This window comes from Tinamus guttatus, unplaced genomic scaffold, assembly GCF_059628265.1.
Source record: "Tinamus guttatus ecotype Peru unplaced genomic scaffold, ASM5962826v1 Tinamus_guttatus_pri_ptg000474l, whole genome shotgun sequence".
NCBI classification, from domain to species: Eukaryota; Metazoa; Chordata; class Aves; order Tinamiformes; family Tinamidae; genus Tinamus; species Tinamus guttatus.
Genome location: NW_028289008.1, coordinates 204,827 through 222,147, shown reverse-complemented (window position 1 = coordinate 222,147; position 17,321 = coordinate 204,827). Strand labels below are relative to the sequence as shown.

General features: G+C 51.5%; 1 protein-coding gene across 1 annotated transcript; it reads right to left on the bottom strand.

Moving 5' to 3' along the window:
- Positions 1-1,445: 1,445 nt before the first annotated feature.
- Positions 1,446-2,405, bottom strand: LOC148592955 (olfactory receptor 14A16-like). Its single transcript, XM_088533016.1, has one exon. It carries the CDS (start codon positions 2,403-2,405, stop codon positions 1,446-1,448), a length of 960 nt encoding a protein of 319 aa, XP_088389142.1.
- Positions 2,406-17,321: the final 14,916 nt, after the last annotated feature.

The following is a 17,321-nucleotide window of genomic DNA, read 5'->3' as shown; positions in this document are numbered from 1 at the left end:
ATGGTCTACTGGCCCAGTAGACAGCTCCAGCATCATCTCTGAATTCTCCCTGCCAGCCCTGCAGAGGAGCCAGGGGAGGGCTCGTCCTCCCAGGGCTTACAGCTGCACACACAGTCCTCCACCTCGGCATGGACCTTCTTGGAATGTGACCTCTGGAGCAATGGGCAGCAGGCAGAGTGCGGGAGATTGTCTCAAGGACGTGTGCTGGGGGTAGGTCCTCAGAGACAGCAGCAAACTGATGTGTCTCCTGGGTCATGCTTCCTTCAGTACAGGTCTCTGAAAGGGGTCTTAGCCTTATATTTGGTGCCATCCTTCAGGAGGGTTGATGCCCCTATGAGCTAAGAGGATGGACAGCATTGATCCTTCTTCATCTGCTTCCCAGGCCATGGGGTGGGCCAGCACAGCAGGGTTGTCTGGCTCTCATACCCACACCCTGAGTATTGTCTTGGAGCTTGCTGTAGTGCACCAGTATTGTCTTGGAGTCCATGTCAGCATTTTTCTCTCTAAGACCCCTTCACATTCAGTTCCACTTCCTTGTCATTTCAGACAATCCCTCCTCTGATTCTGTTGCCTGTTCCCACCATTCCCTTCCCTGTTCTCCCAGCAAGACCCTGAGCTCACGGTGCTGCTTCCCGGAGCAAAGGGGCAGTTGAGCACACAGGGATCAGGAAGTGTCTCCATGGTTGCTGTTCTGCTCCTGGAGGGAAGCAGACTCAACCAAAGGGGGTTTGTGGCCACGATTCCCCCCAGGAGTCTGAGGATGTGTCAGGTGCTGGGAGGAACTACGGACATTTCTGAGGGTACTGGCTTGTGTCCAGGTGCACCTCTAGATCCTGAGGTCTGCCTTGCCCCCAAAAACCTGGGTTTAGTGTGTTACCTTTAGGTGCCTCCACCTTGGAGGACCTCTCCCCTTGTGAGGCTCCACTCACTGCTCTCCTGGCATCTCCAGCTTCCCTTCCAGAAACACAGGAATCTGACACTGTGCTTTAACATGTGGTGCAACTCTGGCCATGTAAATGCAGCACCACTCAACCTCTACACTATTCCTGGACACTGATAAGTGCTTCCCAAATCCACCCCTTGATCTCTGTAGAGATCATTACAAGATGATGAGTTTTTGATGCTGAACCCATGGAGCAAGCTGCTCAGCAGGCCCTTCTGGTATGCAGTTTCTTGGGCGTGTTATTGACACCAGCTTTGAAGAAAATCCAGCCTTCAGGAAGTGCACTGGACAGAACCTTTTCTATTATATAGGAGTCACTGAGGGAGCCTGTCCTGATACAGCATTCGACAGAATTTAATGGACTAGGTGAGCAGTCTCAGACTAAATATCACGAATCCAAGAACTTGTGTAGCAACATGATAACAATTATTACTACTAATGAAAGACACAATAAAAATAACACGACGAAACAGTACTCAATCTGGTTGGGATAGAGAAAGAGTCATTTGTGGAGAGATGTGGCAATTTTACCACTGCTGAAAAATGTCCATGAAATCACTTTCCTTAAGGCATCCTTGAGCTCCTTGTTCCTCATGCTGTAGATGAGGGGGTTCAGGGCTGGAGGCACCATCGAGTACAGAACAGCCAGCACCAGGTCTAGAGTTGGAGAGGAGATGGAGGGGGGCTTCAGGTAGGCAAAAAATGCAGTGCTAACAAACAAGGAGACCACGGCCAGGTGCGGGAGGCACATGGAAAAGGCTTTGTGCCGGCCCTGCTCAGAGGGGATCCTCAGCACAGCTCTGAAGATCTGCACGTAGGACACCACAATGAAAGTGAAACACCCGAAGCCTAAACAAACACTAACCACCAGAAGCCCAGCCTCTCTGAGGTAGGAGTGTGAGCAGGAGAGCTTGAGGATCTGGGGGATCTCACAGAAGAACTGCTCCACCACATTGCTTTTGCAGTAGGGTAGGGAAAATGTGTTCCCAGTTTGCAGGAGAGCATTGAGAAAGCCACTGGTCCAGGCAGCTGCTGTCATTCTGACACAAGCTCTGCTGTCCAGGAGGGTCCCGTAGTGCAAGGGTCTGCAGATGGCAACGTAGCGGTCATAGGCCATGACTGTGAGGAGACAATACTCCGCTGACATGAAAATAGTAAAACTTAAGACCTGGCCAACACATCCCCAGTAGGAAATGGCTACGGTGTCCATCAGGGAATTGTGCATGGATTTGGGGAGAGTGGTGGAGATGGATCCAAGGTCGAGGAGGGAGAGGTTGAGGAGGAAGAAGTACATGGGGGTGTGGAGATGGTGGTCGCAGGCTACGGCTGTGATGATGAGGCCGTTGGCCAGGAGGGCAGCCAGGTAGATGGCCAGGAAGAGCGAGAAGTGCAAGAGCTGCAGCTCCCGTGTGTCTGCGAATGGCAGGAGGAGGAACTCGTTGAGGGAGCTGCTGTTGGACATTTGTTCCTTTGCAGCATAGGGGCAATATCTGAGGAAGAAAAGACATGGACAATCAGGAGGACACTCTTAAAAGGAAAATAAACAAATTAATGAAGTTTTTTTATCTATCTATTTGTCTCATTCCCAGATCTCTGAAGCTCATGCCTCTTCTAGCTAGAGGATGTTATTACTCTAAAAAGAGAGCAGCCCCTGCTGAGAGCAGAGTCTGGTTTCAGAGTGCCCATCTCTGACCTTCTCACCCTTTCTACATGCCCCTGAGGGAGGTCTCCACACTCCCCTTCTAGCAAACAACACACAAGAGCCTTTTCTGCTGCCCATTTACAGCCTCCCACCATCACTTCCATACTGTCAGTATTTCTATGGGTTCCCCATGGGTCGCTGAGATACCACAGATATGCCATGAGACAGCAGAGGCTTTCTGGAGGGCAGGTGGCAGCCTGCAGGACACCACAGGGTAACAGCCAAATGATTGTCAGGATTTAAGATGGACTTTCCTTAAGGGACAGTCAACTCATTTCCCTGTACTGCATTTCCTGGAGCTCCACAGGACAGAATGGGGCTGTGGAGACCTCACTCCTTTGGAAATCCTTCTTTTCCACTACTTGTAGCTTTGGTGCCTGAACTGCAGCTGAATACTCCCAACCACAGAAAGCAGAGAGCAAGAACAGGAGCAGCATGGACAGGAAAAGAATTAAGGAACAACACCATGACCCTGTTGCCAAGGGAGGCAAGGAGAGGGACAGAGAAGCATTCTGGAAAACCTTCACTTTACCTGCAGGGTATGGCACCTTGCAGAGGAGGACACTGCAGCACTGCCCCTCTCAGCCCCTTGGTGGGGAGGCACCAAAGAGATGCCCCTCTCCTCTGCCACAGCTCTGGCTGCAGAGTTCAGCCCGAGTCCCATGCCCTGCAGTTCCTTCTCCTTCCCTGCCCATCTCTGCTGCCTGGAGCTGTCCCTGCTGGCAGCTCTTTCTCTGTCCCAGTGTCTTGTCCCTGTCACTGCTCAAAGATCCCATGTCACCCTCTGGGTGCTCAGTTCTGCCCTACAGAAACCTCTGGCAATGTCCAGGGCCAGCTCTGTGTTTGCAGGTTGGAATGGAGCAGGTCACACAAAGTCCTAGGATGCTGCAAAGAAGATGCTGATGCTGCCTTTAGGCTAAAGTGGGGATGAAGCAGCTCACTGATGTTTATCACAGACCTATTGATCTCTCAGAGTGAAGGTTTACAACTCCCAGCTCATTGCCAAAACAGAAAACTTGTTCCTTCATTCTCCCTGTCAAAATTAGGAAAGTGAAAATGCAGAGACCTGAAGGAAAGCTCCTTCTCCTTCAAGCAGCTCTTCTCTTGCTTTTCCTCTTGAAAGGACCCCTCAGACATGTCCTGCGCATGTGCTGGAGCTGTGAGCAGAACCTGACCCCTGCAGCACCTCTCAAAGGCAGAAAGAACCTGCCCTGCCAGGGATCTCTTCCCACCCAAAGCTTCTCCCCACAGCACCACAGGGAGCTCCCTGGAGAGGCTGTGTGCTGAACCTCACAGGTGGCAGAGTCACTGCCCTGGGCAAACAGCACCATGAGGTACAGGGACACTGCTCTGAATCACAGCCCCAGGCAGACCTTGGTGCACTCCCTGCCTTCACAGCCCTACAGCCCTGTGTTCAAGTGGCATAGCCAAGAGAAGCATACCCTGATCCTCTGACCATGTGTCAGGGAATCCCTGCTCTGAAGCATCTCCTCCTCCTGCTATGTCCTGCTTACTCCAGGAGAGAGACCATTAAAAATCCTCTGAGCAATGGTTTGGCTGGGATGCAGACACCCCCTCCAGGAACCTCAGCAGCATTGCCCTGCAGACAGAGACTCACTGTTTCAAGGGCTGTGAAGATTTCCCCCACAATGAACTCTGCTCCCACTTCACGCTGCTGTTCACCTCTCGCTGCCTTCTCTCCTCTGCTGTCCGCAGCAGCAGGCAGTGCCCGCAGCCCTGCTGCTCTTGGCACAGGAGCTGCTCCTGCACTCGGCTGTCTCTGGGCAGTGCTGCCAGGCTGCCACGAGCTGCCTCCGTCCCAGGAGCCTGGCCCCGCTCAGGAGCAGAGGAACAGCTGAACTCACCAATTTCTCTGTCCCTCGTGCCCCCTCCTCCTGGGAAAAGTGCACTGTAGTCAACTAAAATAATCACCTGTTGTCCTTTGCTAACAAGTGGAGAGAGAGAGATTCTAATATTGCAATTTATTTCATCAGAGAATGAAGATCTATCAAAATTGGAAATGTCTCACTTTGCAAGGCTCATTTCACATCCCTTAACTAGACAGGAGACTGAGGAGTGAACAAGTGGGGAGGTCATTGACACAGGGTGTAGGTGCTGATTCAGAAATATCAATATCTGGGCTGTACCTGCTTAGATGTAAGTCAGAAGTCGTATTCAGATCCCTCCTGTAAACTCCACAAATACAGAAATGGTGGGATTGCCCTTGCCAAAACTGAAGTGAGCAGAGCACAGAGATCTGCCCACGAGGTCCTTGTCAAAGCTCCACCACAATCACTGGAGATGCACGGTGAGGGTCAGCAGTTCCCACAGAAACCCCTGGTGACAGCAGAAGAGACTGAGGAGGTGCAAGGCATGTGTCAGTGCCTGCTTGCTCTGATGGAGCTACTAGGAGACCTGCATCACCCTAGAGCACGAGTTGGGGAATTGGCCGTCTTGGCCATCTGAAATGACCCCAGATGCCAACTACGACAGCAGCAACACTCCCCATGAAGCTGAGGTATGGGAAGATTGCAGGATTAACCAACAGCTCTTGTAATTCAATGCAGAGTCTTGATTTGACGTCACAGAAAAGCGCTGGCGGGGCCTTGTCTGATGCCTGGGGTGTCCAGCACAACCACACGTCTCTAGCAGATACAGCAGAGCACCCACATGAAAACCATGTCCCCTTGGAGTGATTGCTGGGCAAGTGCCCCAGGGCATCCTGCGTTTCTGTCCTGTACCCAAACACAGACATTCCAGCACTGGCTGTAGGGAAAGCCTATCCCGTCTACATCCAGGGTGCTGCATAAATGGGAGGCACCCTGGACCTGCCATGTCTCTGCTCCAGTCCCTGCACTCTCAAACCCTTCTAGCTCTCCTCCCCTGAACTCCTCTTCATCCCATCACATGACATGAACAGGCAATGGGCTAATAAGGACCTCCGGGTGGCTGCATCAAAGGCTGTCAAGGCCCATGGACATCTTCGGTGGCACCTTGTTCTTCCTGAACCAGTGTCAGGCACAGGAGAGAGTGCCCATTGGGCTGCTTTGTGTGAGAGGAAATGCCCATGGCCAGGAATACGTGTCCCCTCGCTGGAGAAGCTCCAGCCTGGCTATCTTGGCCCAGGTCTCCTTCCCTACCATTCTCGTGCTCTCTGTGCAGGTCCCATCCCTGCTGCCGCCCACCTCTCCCTCCAGCCCCACCGCTCACCTCCCTCGTGCGCTCCTGCGCTCCAGGGATCCCGTCCATGGATGAGGAACAGCCGTTCACCTGCTGCTCCTTCTCCAACTCCATCTCCAGGACTCGCTCTGGGGACAGCCCTGCACAGCCAGAGTGTTTCCAGCCTGTCCTCTACACAGACAGACACGTCCACACAGTCCATGTCACAGCCCTGTCCTCTGATCAGATGCTCACACTGAGGGGACCTCACAGGCCCTTGGCTGGGGCTGGTTCTGCTGCTGGACAATCCCGCATGGGGCAGCAGTGACCTCACAATGTGCCCTGGAACCTTCAGCTGGCTCTGGCCTATCAGCAGCAGGGACAGAGGGTGACGTCACAAGAAACCTCAGCAACCCAGAGCCTCTTGATGACGTCAAGTCTACAGAGAAGGATGTGACCTCGCAGTCACCCTCAGAGCCACATCCCTGCTTTTGGGCTATCAAGGACTGGCCCAGCAGTGACCTCACTACCAATATCCAGGCCATGGCCCTGCTGCTGGCCTATCAGGGACTGGTACAGCAGTGACCTCACTAACAAACATCCAGGCCATTTCCCTGCTGCTGGTCTACCAGGTCCTGAGGCAGAAAGGCCAACACAACCAACATCCAAACCATGGGCCTTTTCTGCCTTGTCACCACCGGACACTGAGGTAACATCACAACAGCCTGTGGGAGCTAAGAGCCCCCTCTGGACTATCCAGAGCAATAAGTGTCCTCAGAGTCAGAATTTGGGGCTATCAGGTGCTCAGGCAGAAAGGACCTCCGAGTACAAAGGGCAGCCATGGCCCTGCTGCTGGCATGTCATGTTCTCACACAGAAGGGACCCTGTCATTGGTCCCAGGGACATGGGCAAGGTTGTTCTCCAGGGTGTGCTTGCTCCTGCAGTGCTTCCCCAGGAGAGGGTCTAGGAAAGAGCAGTGCCCTGGTCCCAGACACAAGTCACCACCTGTGGAGGTCAGCCTAAGGTCAGTAGCAAAGAATGTCCCCTCAGCAGATGGGGGGCTGAGCAGGAGAGGCGGGAGCTGCAGCCACCTGGCCAGCACATGATCAAGGAACTCACTGGACAGCCTCACGTGTGATCAGCGTGTGATCATCTGGTTGGTGGGTCGGTTGGGTTTGGGGCTTAACGTGCTGCCAGGCAGGGCGGGGGCTGTCTCTGGGGTCAGAAGCTCTATAAATTGTGTTTAAATAAAGGTCTTTGGTTTCACAACACCAAAAACCATGGTTGCTTCAGACACTGCAAATGGCATCCGAAGCTGGGGCGAGAACACAGGGGAAGCTCACAAAGCCCGAACCAGGCAGTGTAACCCAGCTGAACCAGGAACGGAGCAGGAAGAACTCCAGTGTGCACCCATCGCCTAATTAGAGGACAGCAGCCTGGGAACCACGGGAGGCGGAATGTCTCAAGGGCAGAAACACAGCCTGGATGCACTGCAGCACATGGTGCACGAAGAGAACCGACAGGTTTCTGGGAAGGATTTAGTCACTCTACTAGAGTGGATTCGGGAGAAGGTACCTACTTTCCCGAAGGAAGGCACACTCCAGCGAGAGGTGTAGGAAGAACTCGGAAAGGGCCTTAAGGAGGCGATGGCGGATGGTGATACAGCCGTAGTAAAACATGTGAGCACCTGTGGCAGATCATGGTCGCCTTAAAAACGGCCTGGGATCTTCAGGGGGACAAAAGCAATCAGCCACGTGCAGCAGCACCATCAGCACCACCGTATAGGGGGGTGGCTGATCCTCCCTGCGACCATACGTTCGACCCAGGCCCCATGGACCCGGAGAAGGAACCTGATTTACACCCTTAGACCCACATAACGAGGTTACAAAAGGGGACCGAGGGTTGATTCGCTGGGAAATGTTTAGCAGAGAGGCAATTCAGCGGGGGAACTTAGAAATATTAACAGCTATGCCAGTCGTGTATGCGTTGGTGGTGCATTTGACTGAGAAAAATCAAATCCTACCTTAAAAGGGAGAAGCAGGGAAGTGTTTTCAATGTGGAGAGAATGGCCATCTCAAGAAAAACTGCCCCAAAGGCCGGGAGGCGGAGGCAAGCCAGCTCCAGCTCGCTTATTCACGTGCCGTATGGGTCATTGACAGATCCACTTCGAGTGCTGGAATGGATCATTTTACCTCATGGACAGTCAAAAAGAAATTATCACCGCAACAGAAGAATATGCACAGTTAATTCAGAAAGCAACAATGCGCTTAAGAATATTAAACAGCAGCGATCCAAGGTTCATTTATCTTCCTGCAACCAAGGAAAATTTGCAATGATTATTAGCAGAACATTTAATCATGCAGATGGCTTTAGCAGACTTTGCAGGACAGATGAACATTCACTATCCCCTGCACAGGTTGTGGTCAGAACTTCCTAACATTCCCTTATTAGCAAGGTCTCTTTGGCAGCAAACTCCCCTTTCAGGTATTACTGTCTTCACAGATGGATCAGGACAAACTAAAAAGGCTGCCATTGCCTGGAAAACGTCAGCGGACGCAGAGCGGCAAACTGAGGTTCAAGTACCAGGCTCCACACAGCTGGTGGAGCTGGTAGCTGCAACCATGGCTTTTTAAAAATTCACAACTCTAAATCTTAATGTTGGAACAGATTCCTTAAATGTCGAAGGCCTGGTGAAGCGCTTGGAGGGAGCTACGCTTTGAGAGGTTGCCAATCCTTTGCTGATGGCCCAATTGTGAAATTTATGGACTTTGTTAAATCGCTGAGCCAATCACTGCTTTATTACTCACGCATGGTCACATACTGGGGAGAAAAGTTGGGATGTGTGTAAGCACTGGTTAAGATGTTTTGCGGTCATGGATGTTCCAAAAATGATAAAAACAGACAACGGGCCTGTGTATGGTGCTATGCAAACCCAGGACTTCCTTAAACAATGGAGCGTTCAACATATCTTCAATATTCCTCATTCTCCTATTGGGCAGGCAGTTATTGAACACTCGCACCAGACCCTAAATAATATGTTCATTAAACAGAGAGGGGGAGCTCAGAGAGATGGCCGCCAAGAAAGATCGGATAAAGCTTTATATGTATTTAATTTTTTAAATCGTAATATAGCAGGTGAGAGCTGAGTTACTCAACACTTTGGCCAACGGTCAGAAAATTTACAGCCAAGATCCCAAGTTACCATAAAAGATCTAGTTACAGGGAAGTGGGAAGGTCCAAAAGACTTAGTAACTTGGGGAAGGGGTTATGCTTGTGTTTTGACACACGGGAAACTAAGATGTGTCCCTTCACGATGTGTATGGCCCTGGCTTTCCTCAGCAGCTGTGCAGCCTTTGTCCCAGACTGGGTCAAACAGCCAAGAAACATATGGGTAACGTTAGCCATGTCAACAACAGACAATCCCTTTCAAACATGTTTAATAGGAGTATTTTCTTGGTTAAGACAGTTTGGGCTTTGGAAGACGCAAATTTTAAAGTTTTTGATTATTAAGTTAATTGTATTTTGCTTGTTGTTAATTGTCTACCTTGTATGTTATCATGTGTGCAATGGTTAAGTGACTGATGAACCCATCAAGTGATGACCGCTCAAATAAAAACTAAATAAGGAAGGGGGAGATGTGGAGGTCAGCCTAAGGTCAGCAGCAAAGAATGTCTTGTGGGCAGGTGGGGGGTTGAGCAGGAAAGGCAGGAGCTGCAGCCCCATGGCCAGCGCGTGATCAAGAAGCTCCTTGGACGGCCTCGTGCATGACCAGTGCATGATCATCTGGTTCATTGGTTTGTCGGGTTTCTGGGCTCCACGTGCTGCCAGGCAGGATGGAGGCTGTCTCTGGGGTCAGGAGCGCTATAAGTTGCGTTTAACTTAAAGGTCTTTGGTTTCACAACACCGAAGTCTGTGAATCCTTCATACGCTGCAAATTTTCCATTGTCCATCTTTTCCCTGCTGTCTCCCATGCAATTAATGTGGCCTTCCAAGAAAATCCTGCTGCTCTGTGCCCTCCACAAAGTATTTGTGCACAGCATGAAGATCTCTCCTGGCCTTCTCTGGTCTAGGCTGAACAAACATCCCTCTTCCCAGCCTCTCCTTACCTGCCCCATGCTCCAGCCCCTGACCAACTTGTTGTCCCTGTGCTGAACTCCCTTCCATTTGTTTGTTTCCTTGCAGAACTGGAGAGCCCAAATGGGATCTGGTATAGAGGCACGGTGTCCACTGTGCCAAAAAGAGCGATAGAACACGCATGTGGCCCCACTGTCCGTGCTTTCCCAAATAAAAATCCGTGAGGGTGGCCAAACTATGGCACAGGGATCCAAAAGGCCTCCCCTTGCTGACCACTAAGGCACTGAGATGAGATGTGGGTGCCTTTGGCTACCACCAGGACATACCCCTGGGAGTCTCTATGGCAACGACCAGGGCTTTGTGATGGGGGTGGCATCATGTCCCCAAGGCCATTGTGATGGGGCAGTGCCCATGGCAACCAAGGCTGTGTTGGGCCAGAGCACCACCTTCAGGGTCGCACTCTGAGGAGAGCAGCTCCAGCAGAAGGGTCAAGGTTGGGTTCGGGATGGTTTTGGTTTAGTTTTATTTTATTAACCCTCTTGCTGGCTTCTTCCTTGCCTGCTCCACCTCTCCCTTTTCCTCTCCCCTTTATCCTTCTCTGTGCTTTTTCCTCGCCTGCTCCACCTCTTCCTTTAGCTATCCCCCATTGCCTCCTCCTTGCTTCTTCCTCTCCTGCTCCACCTCTTCCTTCAACTCTCACCCTAGCCCCTTTCTGTGCTTCTTCCTCACCTCCTCCACCTCTCCCCTTTCCTCCCAGTTTGGTATCATCTGCAAACTTGCTGAGGGAGCCCTCTGTCCCCTCGTCCAAGTCATTGATGAACAAGTTGAACAGCACTGGGCACAGTACGGACCCCTGGGGGACACCACTGGCCTCAGGCCTCCAACTAGACTTGACCCATTTATCACAACCCTCTGGGCTCTGCCATTCAGCCAGCCCTCAATTCACCCCATTGTCCACTCATCCAGCCTGCACTTCCTGAGCTGCCCTATGAGGATGTCACAGGAGATGGTGTCAATCTATGTGAGGAAAGGAGCTTCCTTCGCGAAAGGAAGAGGTGAAGTGGGTGAGGAAGAAGCACAGAGGAGGGAAAGGGGAAGAGCTAAAGGAAGAGGTGGAGGGGGAGAGGAAGAAGCACAAAAGCGAGAAAGGGTTCAAGGCAAAAGGAGATGGGAGGTGGGTGAGGTATATGCACAGAGGTGGGAAAGGCAGAGAGGAAAGGGGAGAGGTGAAGGGAGTGAGGAAGAAGCACAGAAAGGGGCTAGGGTGAGAGTTAAAGGAAGAGGTGGAGCAGGAGAGGAAGAAGCAAGGAGGAGGCAATGGGGGATAGCTAAAGGAAGAGGTGGAGCAGGAGAGGAAGAAGCACAGAGAAGGGTAAAGGGGAGAGGAAAAGGGAGAGGTGGAGCAGGCAAGGAAGAGAGTTAATTAAAAAAAAAAACTAAACTAAAACTATCCCCAAGCCAACCCTAATCCTAACCACAACCCTAAACCTAAACCCTGGTCTTAACCCAAACCCTAACCATAACCCTGACCCTAAATATTAATATAGTCCTAAACTTCTAAGCCTGACCCTAAAGTACAAATAAGCAGTACACACCAGCACAGAGCAGCAGAAGCCAGCTCACACCGATGCACAGCAGTACACACAGGCAAAGACCAGTGCACACCAGCACGCACAGCACACACCAGTAGCGACCAGCACACGCCTGTACAGACTGGTGTACATCAGCACACACCGGTACACATCACTGCAAACCCATGAACTCCAGCAGACACCAGTACAGACCAATGAACACCAGAGCACGCCAGCACACACCAGCACTGACTGGTGAACACCAGCACACCCCAGCACACACCAAGACACACCAGTGCACACCAGTACAGAGCAGTAGATGCCAGCACACCAGTGTGTATACTGGTGTGTGCTGATGTGCACCGGTCTGTATCTGTGTGCACTGCAGTGCACTGCTGTGTGCTGGTGTGTATTAGCAAGCACTGGTACTTCTGCTGTATGCTGGTGTGTACTGGTCTCTGCTGCTGTGTGCTGTTGTGTGCTGTAGTGCACGGGTGTGTAGCTGTCTGCACGGCTGTTTATTAGTGTGCACGCTGGAGTACACTGGTCTTTTCTGGTGTGTGCTGGTGCGTAATGGTGTCCACTGCTGTGTAATGATCTATACTGGTGTGTACTGGTGTGCACTGGTGTGCACTCCTCTATACTGGTGTGTAGGGCTATGTGCTGGCATCTGCTTATGTGTAGTGGTGTGTGGTGCTCTGTATAGGTGTGCACTGGTGTCTGCTGGCCTGTAGTGGTGTGTAATGGAGTGTGCTGATGTGCACTCGTGTGTACTGGTGAGCAAGGATGTGTACTGATATGCAGCGGTGTGTGCTGGTGTGTAATGGTGTGTGCTGGTGTGCACTGGAGTGTAATGGTGTGTGCTGGTGTGTAATTGTCCGCACTGGTGTGCGATGGTCTGTACTGATGTGCACTGCTTTGTGCTGGCCAGTATGGGGAGTGGGGTATTGAGCTGCCAGAGGGACCTGCTGCCCACGCAGTACGTGGGGAGCGCTGGTGTGTGCTGGTGTACACACGTGTGTGCTGCCGTGTATGGATGTGTACTCGTTTGCGCTGGTATGTGGTGGTGTACACACGTGTGTGCTGCTGTGTATGGATGTGTGCTGGTTTGCGCTGGTATGTAGTGGTGTGCAGTTTTGTGTGCTAGTGTGTACTGCTATGTATTGGTGTGAGCTAGTGTGAGCGGATGTTCACTGCTCTACTACTCTGTAATTGTCTGTCCTGGTGTGATGTGTTGTTCAGTGGTGTGTACTGCTTTGTACTGGTATGCATTGGTGCGTACTGGTGTGTGCTGGTGTCTACTGGTGTTCACTGGTGTGAACTCATGTGTAACGGCATGTACCGGTCTGTACTGTTGTGTAGTGGTGTACTCTGGTGTGCACTGCTGAGCACCGGTGTGTACTGGTGTCTAATGGTCTTTACCAGTATGCACTGGTGTTCACTGCTGTGCTCTGGTGTGTGCTGGTGTGTGCTGGTATGTATTAGTGTTCGCTGCTGTCTAACGGCCTTAACTGGTGTGTGCTGGTGTGTACTGGTGTGTTCTGGAGTGTTTTGGTGTGTGCTGGTCAGTATTGGTGTGTACTACACTGTACTCTTGTGCACTGGTGTCCGCTCGTGTTTGCTGGCATGCACAGGTGTGTGCAGGCGTCTCTACCGGTGTGCGCTGGTGTGTGCTTGTGTCCTGGGGTCTACAGCGTGTACACTGTTATGTGCTGGCGTGCGCTGCAGCACTGGTTTGTGCTGGTTTGTGCTGGTGTGTGGTGGTGTGTACTGCTGTGCACTGGTGTGTGTACTGGTTACACTAATGTTCAGCTTGTTCATCAATGACTTGGATGAGGGGACAGAGGGCAGCCCCAGAAAGTTTGCAGATGACACCAAACTTGGGTGGAGTGGCCAACTCTCCTGGGGGCTGTGCTGCCATTCAGAGGGACCTAGGGAGGTTGGAGAATGGGCAGAGAGGAACCTTAGGAGGTTAAACAAGGGCAAGGACTGGATCCAGCCGCACCCAGACTCCTCTCAGAAGGAGTTTGGAAAGCAAGGGGGTCCAATCTGAACCTCGCGACCCAACGGGAGGGTGTCCTTGATGTCCTGTGTGTGTCTTGAACCTCCATGCAGTAGCTAATAAGTGACCTTGCCATAGAATCTCATGAAACCATTGTCATTACCAATAAAACCAATTCCTATTTCTTTCTCATGAGTGAAATGTATTGTGTCACTCACCCACACCACCACTCATTCCGTGACAGCCTGGTAAAGGGGAATCCCACCTGCCATGTATTTGTGCAGTTCATGAGTTAGCTGAATCCTTCTCCAAACCTGGCACTTCTGAACAGACATGTGGAGCCCCAATAAGCCATCTGAATAAGTCATCTGAATCATATATGCACCATGTATCAACAAGCTCCCTTCTTATCCCTGTCTGGGTGTCCTGCCTAGTTAAGAGATGTGAATCAGGACTTCCCGTGGGACATTTCTAACTTTGGTAGATAATCATTATCTGATGAAATAAATTGCAACATTGGAATCTGTATCCTTGTAGTCTTTAGAGAAGGAAAACAGGTTACTCTATTTGACAGAACATATCCCAGAAGGAGGAATCCCAAGGGATAGAGTAATTCATGAATTCAGCTGGGCTGCAGCTCATGGCAACCTGTCAGCACTGCCCAGAGACAGCCGAGTGCAGGAGCAGCTCCTGTGCCAAGAGCAGCAGGGCTGCGGGCACTGCCTGCTGCTGCGGACAGCAGAGGAGAGAGGACAGAGAGGTGAAAGGCAGCATGGAGTGGGAGGACAGAGGAGAGCTCATGGTGGGAGCAATCTGTGACACGGTAAGTCTCTGTCTGCAGGGTAATGCTGCTGAGGTTTCTGGAGGGGTCTGCAGCACCCCTCCAGCTGATGACTTTCTTTTTTGAGGATTGTTCTCCCTGCTTCTACTTTGCATACGAGGAGATGCTTCAGAACAGAAATTCCCTGTCCCAGCATCACAAGGTCAGGGCATCATGGCTACTTCTTCTGGAGCTGGTTCAAGACAGTGAAGGCAATGTGGGCACACAGGTTCTTCAGAGCACTGTTCTTCAGAGCAGTGTCCATGCGCCCCAGGGTGCTGTGTGCCCGGGGCAGTGATTCTGTGAGGATCAGCACTCAGCCTGCCAGGGCGCTGCAGGGAGAAGCTCTGGGTGGGAGGAGAGATCCCCCCCGGGCAGGTTCATTCTCCTGCTGAGAGGCTGCTGTGTGGGGTCAGGGCTGCTCACAGCTCAGCCTCACCCACACAACATATCTGGAAGGGGCTTTTCAAGAGGACACTCTTGGGAAGCTTCTATGAAAGGGAAGGGAATATCCAGAGGCTAGGATTTTGTTTTGTATCCTTGACAAGGCAGCAAATGAATGGGACATTTTAGGTTTAGATGCCTGAAGGAGAGTTCTCCAGTGCTGCTCTGAGGGATCAATAGGTCTGCGAGGACCCCAGAATATTCCTTCAACTGCCTTTTCACCTGTGGGCAGCAGCAATATCCCCTTTGCAGCTCTCCTCATTCTCATTGTGCTTAGTCTCACTCTGCTCTCACGGGGAAGGGCTCCAGGGCATTTCTGACCTCCTCTGCAGTCAGATTTCCAGAACAGCAGAGCTGCCTCTCTCTTGCCATGTGCCCATTTCCCATTGCAAGGCACAGGGTCTGAGAACCACTGTCCTGGAAGTCCACACTGTCTGGGAGGTGCAACCTGGGGACGGTGCCGCTCTGTCTCTCTGTCCTCCCTTGGCAGCAGTCACAGTGTTTCTCCTCCTTTCCCTGCCTCTCCTTTCTGCTCTTGTCCTGGCAGTCAGCTGGGGCTTCAGCTACAAATTCAGATACTCACCCTGAGGTCTTGCCATGGAGGTGTCTGAAGAGGGGCAATGTGCCCAGGGTGCTGGGCAGTGTCATTGGAGGGGCTGCAAAGGGGTTGACTCTCCCTTTAGGAGACCCTGTGACTGTCAGGACACGTGACTGTCTCTGTTGTCCTGCTGGGGTTGTGAGGTGCCCTCCAGGGCAGGATTCAGTGCACAGAGTCCTTGCCATGTCAGTAGCAGTGTCCTGTTCTCTCTATCACATATCCATCTTGAACTTAGAGGGAGAACAGAGTTAAATGAGTGCGAAGAAGAAATTACTGAGAGTCGGGACAGAGTAGAGAAGGATTTCTATGAAAAATGGAAAGGTAATTTCAGAGAAAATTCTTCTAAGCTATTATTGTCTTTTCTTGCCTACACAGTTTTCCTGAGCCCAATAGAAGAAATGTCCAACAGCAGCTCATTCAACGAGTTCCTGCTCCTGCCATTCTCAGACACGTGGGAGCTGCAGCTCTTGCACTTCTCGCTCTTCCTGGCCATCTACCTGGCTGCCCTCCTGGCCAATGGCCTCATCATCACAGCCGTAGCCTGCGACCACCGCCTCCACACCCCCATGTACTTCTTCCTCCTCAACCTCTCCCTCCTCGACCTTGGATCCATCTCCACCATTCTCCCCAAATCCATGGCCAGTTCCCTATGGGGCACCAGGACCATTTCCCAATTGGGATGTGCTGCACAGACCTTATTTTTTTCGTTTTTCATATCAGCAGAGTGTTCCCTTCTCACAGTCATGGCCTATGACCGCTACTTTGCCATCTGCAGACCCCTGCACTACGGGACCCTCCTGGACAGCAGAGCTTGTGTCAGAATGGCAGCAGCTGCCTGGGCCAGTGGTTTCCTCAATGCTCTCCTGCACACTGCGAACACATTTTCCCTGCCCCGCTGCCAAGGCAATGTGGTGGAGCAGTTCTTCTGTGAGATCCCCCAGATCCTCAAGCTCTCCTGCTCAGACTCCTACCTCAGGGAAGTTGGTATTGTTGTGGTTAGTGTCTGTTTAGCCTTTGGGTGTTTCAATTTCATTGTGGTGTCCTACGTGCAGATCTTCACTGCTGTGTTGAGGATCCCATCAGAGCAGGGCCAGCACAAAGCCTTTTCCATGTGCCTCCCGCACGTGGTCGTGGTCTCCCTGTTTCTCGGCACATGTGCATTTGCCTACCTGAAGCCCCCCTCCATCTCCTCGCCATCTCTGGATCTGGTGCTGGCTGTTCTGTACTCGGTGGTGCCTCCAGCAGTGAACCCCCTCATCTACAGCATGAGGAACAAGGAGCTCAAGGATGCCATTAGGAAAGTGATTTCATGGACCTTTTCAAGCAGTGGTAATTTTTCCACATCTCTCCATAAATGACTCTTTCTGTATCCCGTAACTAGATTGAGCATTTTTTCTTCATGTTATTTTTATTATGACTTTTAGTAGTGATAATAATTGTTATTGTGTTACTGTACAACTACTTGTATTCATTCCCCTTTTTACGGTGCCTCCTCTGTCTCACCTGATACCCTAATTTGTGTTGAATGCTGGACAAGGACTGGCTCCCTAACAGTATCTCTGTAATAAAGTAATTTCTATCAGTACAGTGCGTGAAAGCTGGGCTTTTCCTCCAAAGCTGGTGTCAAGAATAGGCCCAAGGACTTGCACCCCTCAAGGGCCTGCTGCACAGGATTCTCCATGGGTTCAGCAACACAGAGCTCAGAATCATGTAATGATCTTTCAGAGACCAAGGGCTGGTTTGGGAATTCACCTATCAGAGTCCAAGGATAGTGGAGAGGCTGAATGGTCATGGATTTACACATGCACAGCTCTCCTACGTATTAAGGCACAGTGTCAGATGGCTGTTCTCATGGAGGGGAAGCTGGCAGTGTCAGGAGAGCACAGAGATCCTCCTGGGACAGCATATGCCTGGGATGGACTGTGAGTAGAGCCTCATAAAGGGAGAGGTCCTCAAAGATGGAGTTTCTTAGAGGTAAAGCACTGGGTATTCGCAGGCAAAAGAGGAC

Coding starts and splice junctions, on each gene's coding strand:
- LOC148592955 (XM_088533016.1), bottom strand. CDS start 2,405: ATGTCCAACAGCAGCTCCCTCAACGAGTTCCTCCTCCTGCCATTCGCA.